At 36.8% G+C, this 8628-nt stretch overlaps 1 protein-coding gene across 1 annotated transcript; it reads right to left on the reverse strand.

The window, feature by feature from the left end:
- Positions 1 to 477: 477 nt before the first annotated feature.
- LOC145113026 (mitochondrial import inner membrane translocase subunit Tim9) lies at positions 478 to 1379 on the reverse strand. The gene is made up of 2 exons (XM_079049137.1): positions 1209 to 1379; positions 478 to 862 (listed from the first exon to the last, which is right to left on the reverse strand). Exons 1-2 carry the CDS (start codon positions 1301 to 1303, stop codon positions 676 to 678), a joined length of 282 nt encoding a protein of 93 aa, XP_078905263.1. The 5' UTR covers positions 1304 to 1379; the 3' UTR covers positions 478 to 675.
- Positions 1380 to 8628: the final 7249 nt, after the last annotated feature.

An 8628-nucleotide genomic window follows, 5' to 3' on the forward strand; every position in this document is an offset into this window, starting at 1 on the left:
TTGACAAATTAAATAATTAAATGATCAAACTGAAAAATGTCATCAATATTAAGTATTATTAATGTATATTTGTTTTTACATCAATGTAGTAGTGATTTAGCCAACATGTGTGGCTAAATTCTTACATATTCAACACTGGATTGTTAATTTTGTTGGTTGAGACTTGTGATGCTTATGTGAGATGTTATATTATTTGTCCATTTATTTCTTGTATATTTTCCGACATCATGACCACGATGCTAGGGTTTTATATAAATTGGTAATTTATTTGAAAATTCCAGTTATCTATGGCATCTGTAATTGTTTATAGATTTAAGGATAGAAGTAACAGATATAATTTATTTTGTATAAAATTTTGGTTCTATGTAATGAAATTGAGCAATGTCTTTTTTTGATCATAGTGCAACTTAATCTTAGTCTTTCCTCAACTAAACTGAATTTTGTGTTAGTCTCATTACAATATAGAAGAAGGGCACAAGAAAATCAATAGCATCAGCATGTTTTCAAATACCTTATCAAGTCATTCAACTTGTGCAAACAAGTACAAAAAAGGGGGAGAAAAGCAATCGTTAATGAAGGCATACATATCTCTTTATGTTTATGGTGTTTACTTGAAAGACTAAAGCAACTCTATTAGACTGCAAAAGTGACCTCCATAGATGTTGTATACTTGTATTAGTCTGGTGTAGCTGCACCTTGGTTGAGTTCTGCAAATCTCAATCCAACACGCATTGAATGTTTCAAGAACTTCTCAGCACATCTCCTCACACACGTCTCCTCTTGCTTATCTAACGTTTTGCGTCTGAATGTATCCACACAATCTGTAAAGCATCTCTCCACAAGTGTGTTATACATTCTCAAACTGCAATCGAGAAGAAATGATGAAACTATCAGAAAAAAAGTTACAACTGAATTGTAATATTCAACATCTAATTTCAATTTCAAAGTTGATATGCATATCTAGATCAAAGAGCAAAAGAGATAACAAGAAAACAGAAACGAAGATCTGCAACAATGTGAAATAGTATTGGGGATCAGATGAGTAGCATACGTATGATATGTCATTGAATTGGTGAATCGATCATACGAGAAACAAATTGAAGAAACAGCTTCCTTGGGACAATTTCAACAGATACTGATCGAACCCGATAGGGTTTATAGAGCAGTTGACATATCATACAAAAACACATAAAAAGAGAGTAGTGAACCTGTCACGGATTTGAAGCTGGTCGATCATGGTGGCCATTCGAGCCTGATCCTCCGCTGGAAGATTCCCCAGATCTCCGAGCATACTTTTGTCCATTTTCGACTATTCTCTGGAGATTTGCTTCTTCGGTTCGTTCTGTAACTAGTGACTAGGGTTTCAATAGCCAAGGATAAATTAGTCCAGAAGATTAGAAGAGTAGAAGGTATTTTTTTGGGCTTCTATGGGCTACTCTGTAAGTGTGAAACTTGTATTCTTTGGGCTTCTATGTCTAAAAAAACCATGGTGGACTCAAACTCCGATAAAAATTACTTTGCTATAACCCTTTTCTCACAAATCACGCTTCAAAGGGACGTCACGATTTCACCTCCAGCCACACCGATGCCGACGTTCACCTCCGGCCACATGTTAAGATTTCTGATTTCAGGTCCACATTAGACGATTTCATATACAGTTGGAAAGAGCTAGGTCAAAGTAAATGGTATCCCAAAAAAAAATCGTGTAGCATACAATAAGAAGGAAGATGTAATCTACCAAAAAAAAAATCGTAAAATTGTGTAATATACAATACCCTCCTTGTTTCATTCATTTGATTATGATTATAAGATGTAATATTTGGCTATCCCCCGGGTCCGAAGGAAATCATTCAAAATCAAAAGATTGTCACTTTTGGTTTTTGAGTATGTTCATTAGATTGTGTTTCTTGTGGTTTTGAAGTATGTTCATTAGATTGTGGTTCTTGTGATTTTGGCGTAGGTTGATTACTTTGTGGCACTTAGTTGCTTTCATTAACCCTATTTTTTTGGAAGTTCATTCACCATTGTTGTCTCCAACATCTAATTGTCTTTTGAAAATTTTGTTAATAGCAACCTACAATTAAAATATATACACTATAAACTTGATTTCAAGTTTCAACAACAAATAACAACCTACAATCAAATTATCAAGATATATCAACTATAGACTTGATTTCAAGTTTCAACAACAAATGAACAAATAGCAACCTACAATTAAAATATATCAACTATAACTTGATTTCAAGTTCCTAACAATAAAAAAATCAATAATTATTAACCTTAAAGTGTTAATTTAACAAACTTAATTGGTAATATCTAATTTTTAAACATAATTATAAAAAATTGGAATTTAAATTAACCTAACAATGGATAATAGGATTGAGTATTTTGTTTATACTTACTTGTTTCATTGTGCACTTTGATGAGTTTGATCACTCACCACTGGAGGAGGTCGCCGGAATAAGCCACCGACGGGCGGTAGGAAGTGAGGGTTGAGGCTGGGATGGAGTCGGCGATCACAGAAGAAGACAAGTTGATAGAAAGAAGTCGACGTTCACAAAACGTCAGATTTTTTTCATTAAATTAATTGGGCTTATACCTGTTTTGTTTCAATAAATTTGTTGGTGTAGGCTTAAAAATTTTGGACCATTTGGGTTAGTTTGTATTTTGGACCATTTAGAAATAACCTGAAACTTTTTTATGGTAGCCCAATTTTTTTCCCGATGTATAACTGAAACATAAAATGATTTTTTCCGAAAAATATTATACAACTAAATTTTTTTTCAAGGGGCATCACGGGATACCCCGGGAGCCAATGTAAATCTGTCTATGTTCGAAATTGTTTTTTTTTTTTTTCGATTTTGAATGATTCCATATATGATTATTTAACGACTTGTATTTCGATTTTGTGAACGACTTCATATTTCAATTAACGATATATATTTACATGCCATCGGTAGATCCATTAAAATTTTGTTTTGCTTGGATTAAGATATTGATACTTTATGAGGATTTGTTATCAATTTGTTAGTGCATTTGAAGACATTTGGTCTCGAGCTAACGATATCAACCTGGTTTTGTATCTGAACCAAGCGATTCAAACCTTTTTTTTTTAAAGGTCATTGTCGGATTGTACCTTAAACATCGTACCTATTATATTAGTTTTAATTAGACAAAACTAGGTCCGATAAAAAACCAACATCGAATAACAAATCGAACTAAATAATGTTTGGTTTATTTGGTTCGCGTTATTTAGTTTTTGGTTGGTTAACCGAATAAAGATATTTTATTTAGTTTGGTTTTGATTAAATTTTAATTATTTTGGTTAAACCAAAAAAACCGAATACGTTATTTAATATATATATATATATATATATATATATATATATATATATATATATATATATACTCCCTCTGTCATATAATTATTGTTCACTTTTGACTTTTGAATTCTTTATTTATCAACTTTGACCTTAAATATTTTTATTCGTGTTATGTATTACATTCTTTTTTGAATTTTTCCAGAGAAAAAATACATTAAAGAAAGCCGGCAGGGAGCTGGGCAAAATCAGTACATACAGAAAATGAAACTAGGAAGAAATTTTGAAGTGAATTAAACTAGACAATACTAATGGTGAACTAGATATTTGTAATGGAAACCAAAACTAATGACAAAACTGGAAATCACCAAATGAGAACAACCATGTTTGAGGTAGCTTCAACCTTTGAAAGAGGCAACACCAACAGGGCAGTACGGGCAAAATTGCAGTGCTTCAGACCATGAATCTAGAGCCACCATGAGGGGAACCTTTGTCAACAGTAAGCTTTGGGTTGCATAATACTCCTCTGGGAAAGCGAGATGCGTCCAAAGTTTGGCAAACTGTTGTGAGACTGTCTTCAAGAAGATTCGCCAAGTGAGCATATTTAGAAATTTATGCAGCATAAGCCAAGAAGTGTCCAATTATAAGACCCTACGAAAAGAAACAAACATAAAGAGAGAAAAACACATGCCAAAATAAAATGCACCCCTCCCTATTTTATAACGCCAAACGCTAGAAAGAAACACGAAAGAATGTCACGCACAGTTATGTTCCTAGAAAGATGTCTACCCAAGAGAAAGAAAACACACGCCAAACACACACTTAACTGCTACTTGGCATACTCCAAGACACCAATTAAATTGACCCAAACTGACCCAACCCCCCCCCCCCTGAACTTACAGCATGTCGGACTCAAGAATTGGGTTGCAGCACCATTCTAGCCATCTAAGCTTTTTAGATTTATGCCTAACATTTATCCTGTAACGCCCGTAGATCCGGGCTAGTCAATTTAGAGACAATGAGCATCAAAAATGAGTTTTTGATGGAAGATTATTTAGAAGGAATAATCTTAACTAAGTGGTAGTATATGTTACAAAGGTTCCGTACATATAAAGAACGCCGAAATCCGAGTTATAACGAAGAAGTTATGGCTCGTCGAAGTTTTACTGCAAAACCGGCACGACACCGGGAAGCGTAAATAGTGAATTTACGATAAAAGACTTTTTGGCCTTAGTGATCTAAACAAAAGTTATAGAATACGTTAAACCGAGAACATACAAAAAAAAGAACACCCAAATCTGACTTCGTATGAGGAAGTTATGAATTTTCTAAGATTTGGCATAGCAGTGCACGACCCGAAACTCGAATTTTAGTTTGAGCGGTTTTTGGCTTACGTGACCTAAATGGGAGTTGAAGATCTCATTAATAGGAACTCAACGGTAAAAAGACAGACGAAAACGGAGTCCGTATGAAGGAGATACGAATTTTTCGCGGTCATTTAACAGTCTAATCTCCTCCTACTATTAAATTTAAGATCGGTCGAGAATTAGCCGATGGAGTCTAAATGAAAGTTGTAGATCTTGTTTTTACCTACGAGTGGAAAAAAACAACGTCGAAAACGGAGCTCGTATGCGAAAGTTACGGGGTTTAGAAGTCGGCAGGGTGCTACTGCAAAAGGGGTGACATGGCTGAATATGGACCAAGGCTTTCTCCCCAAGAAAAGCCATCAGGTGATGACACATGGCACTGACTCGGCGAGTCAGTGACCCGACTCGACGAGTCCATCAGGAAATCAGCCTATAAATAGAGGTGTCGGGTTCCTTCATTTCCCACACCTCTCCTCTTCAACTTTCTCTCTCTACACTCTCTCTCTAAGGGTTCCTAACCCCCCCCCCCTAAGCCTAGGTAAACCCCCTAGCACCCGAAGGAAGCCCCAAGGCTCCCGAAGCCCCGAGAAAAGAGCCTTTCGGCTCAGAAACTCTGCTCCGGTGGAGCCCGGTTTTCGAGAAAACTCGTTGTAAGTGAGCTACGCCTACGCTATTTTTAATATAGCTTCTAATTAATTATAGTAACATTATTAGGACCTTAAAATAATTATTTGGGCTATTATTATGAGTTATATAAGAGAGTTGCTTAACGCTTATATAATAGTAATAATAGCTAGACTATTAATTAGTCGTGGTTAACGTTGGACTAAACTCTAGTGGTAATGATACTAGGTTTTGTCCGAGGGAAATTGTTTTAAGATTAACGAAGCGCTGTCCGAGTACCGAGTGACCACCTTATCAGGTGAGTGCATAGTTACTTTCATCTTACACATAGATATGAAGTATTTTATATAAATTACGTGCTACGTGTGCATATTATCTGTATACTTGCTATCTATGCTGGATGAACGATTTTATACATGTTTTAAATAATTTAAACTGTATATGTATTTTATATCTATGAATATGTTGGGTAAAACATGGGTAGAAGAATGATGAGATATGAAAGATGAGATGAGTGAACATTGGCGACTATGAGACTTAGTGTCCGCTGTATAAACCCTGGCGACTATGCGACTTAGTGCATGTTGTATAAACCCCGGCGACTATGAGACTTAGTGCCTAAACCCTGACGACTATGCGACTTAGTGTCTGTTGTATAAACCCTGACGACTATGCGACGTAGTGCTTGTTGTATAAACCCTGGCGACTATGAGACTTAGTGCCTAAACCCTGGCGACTATGCGACTTAGTGCCTGTTGAGTAAACCCTGGAAACGATGGATTTCGTCCCGATTCCTTAGGATGATCCTTAGGAATGAATAAATGAGGAATAGCTAATTCTTAGGGTAGATCCTTAAGAGTAAAGAAGATAATGGGGATGGGTAATTGGGTTGATTGTTTGATGTTTAAACATAATAATTATATTATTGTGGGTTGAAAACCCTATGTACTCACCAGGTTTCCCAACCTGACCCACTCAAGCTTATTTGAATCACAGGTGCCGATACGAAGTTACATTACACTGAGGGATTAACGAGATATAAATCACTAGTGAAAATGAATGTAAGTTCTGTTTATGCTTATGTTTCTGTATTGACGATGACATCCCAATGTTTTAAAACGAATAAAATACATTTCTTCGGAAATGCCTTGATAACGTATTTATCATGTTTTTCTGGGAACAAATTCCGCAACATTTTTATTAAAAAGGGTACTCTGATTTTTATAAAGCATAAACAAAATCGGTCTTTTCTGGCCGTGAAAATGGGGATGTCACATATCCATAGATATGATAGGGTCTGGATTTCATTTGCGAGACCTAAAGGTGAGATGCGTTTGACTGAATGAGCCAGCTTGTTCCTAAATTTCCAGATGACCCAGATAAAGACCAAGGATACAGCTTCACGAAAACAATCCTAGTTCTTTTTTAGGTGGGAGGTTTTTCTTACACTGAAGTAGTTCTGAGACCGACTGGAAGCTCGATGGAAATAAATGCCACCATAATCTAATATCTCCCCAAACTTTTAATGACACTGAACAGGCGGTGAATAAGTGGGTCTCTGATTTTGCATGCTGATTGCAGAGGGTGCACAACGTGTTGGAGCCAATTCCCAGTTTGTGTAGGTTTTCTTTTGTTGGTAACCTGCCATGACAGACTCTCCAAGCTAAGATGTTTACTTTCCAAGGCACAAGGTAGTTCCAAATCCAACAATTGTTTGTTTTTGGGAGGAGCTTGTCGTCGATGTGAATTCTCAGTGAGGCTACTATGTATACACCCGATGCCTCAAGCTTCCAGAACCTCCTATCAGTTTGGTTTGAATTGGGATTTATGAAAAGGTTTTGAAAATCTAAGTCATGTTTTGATAAGGTGGAGTGCAAATTTACAATGGTGCCCCAACATAATCCTTTTTTCTTTGCTTTTGATGGAGCATTGAAACCCCCATCAATTCCGTAAAAGGTTGTTATGACATCCTTCTACAGCTCTTTTTTGTTTGATTTGAAGCGCCACCACCACTTCCCTAATAAAGCAAGGTTTTGAGCTTTCAAGCTTCCAACACCAAGGCCCCCATCATCAACTCTGGCATGAACCTTGTCCCACGCTATCCATGACCTTATGATTTTGTCCGACGACCCTCCCCAAAAGAAACGCCTTCTATAGTTTTCTAGGGTGTTGATTATCTTTACAGGAGCCTTATATAATGAGAATAGGTATGTTCCAAGACTGCCAAGTATGGATTTACATAACGTTAACCTTCCACCAAAGGAAAGAGATGATGCTTTCCAATTGGATAGTTTAGATTGGAACTTGTTTATGAGGGAGCTCCACTGTGATATTCCTGACATGGCAGCCCCCATTGGCATTCCCAAATACGTGACAGGTGTGCAACCAACAGAGCAGTATATACTCCTAGCTGATAGTTCAGTTTCAAGATTGTTCACCCCCAAACCAAAAATTTTGCTCTTCAACATGTTTATCCTGAGCCCGGAAGATAATTCAAACGCAATATTATAATTATGTTCTTGGCATTGGAAATGGACCAAGAACCTAGGAAAATAACGTCATCTGCGTATTGTAAATGAGATATTACTGGGCCCAAATTTGGAAGTTTTATTCCCTTGAATATCTTTTGTTCCACTACTTCTTCCATGACAACGTTTAGGCCCTCGGCAGCCAGGATAAAAAGGAAAGTGGATAGTGGACCCCCTTGACGTGTTCCCCTTTCAAGATCAAATTCTTTAGTTGCTGACCCGTTTACGATTACTGAGGCCCTAGCTGATGATAAGCAACCCCTAATCCAGCTTCTCCATTTTCCCCCGAATTCAATTTGTTCCATCACCGAGTCTAAGTAACCCCAACTAAGGCAATCAAATGCCTTTTCAAAATCTACTTTGAATAGGAAGGCCTTGGTTTTGCTTTTCCTAAGCCAAGATATGACTTCATTGACGATTAGTGGCTCGTCAAGAATGTTTCGGTCTTTAATGAAGGTTGTTTGGGTGTAGCTAATGACTAGTGAGATAACTTTCTTTAGTCTTTCTGGTAGAACTTTAGAGATGATTTTGTATAGGCTCCCTATAAGACTTATTGGGCAGTAACCATCAAAAGTGTTAGGGTCATTTGTTTTTGGAATTAGAGTGATGAATGACGAGTTGCAACCTTTGTCTATAATCCCTGATCTTTCAAAGTCTTTTACTGCCATATAAATATCTCCTCCAATTTTTTCCCAATACTTCTTTATAAATACGAATGTGAATCCGTCTGGGCCTGGGGATTTATCAGACCCGCACAACCACACTGCAGATTGTACTTCTGCCAAACTT

The sequence above is a fragment of the Lactuca virosa genome, chromosome 5 (genome assembly GCF_052849685.1).
Source record: "Lactuca virosa cultivar CGN04683 chromosome 5, Lactuca_virosa_CGN04683_v6, whole genome shotgun sequence".
Taxonomy (NCBI): domain Eukaryota; kingdom Viridiplantae; phylum Streptophyta; class Magnoliopsida; order Asterales; family Asteraceae; genus Lactuca; species Lactuca virosa.

Coding starts and splice junctions, on each gene's coding strand:
- LOC145113026 (XM_079049137.1), bottom strand. CDS start 1,303: ATGGACAAAAGTATGCTCGGAGATCTGGGGAATCTTCCAGCGGAGGAT. Junction 863..1,208: donor CAGCTTCAAATCCGTGACAG/GTTCACTACTCT, acceptor TCTCGATTGCAG/TTTGAGAATGTATAACACAC.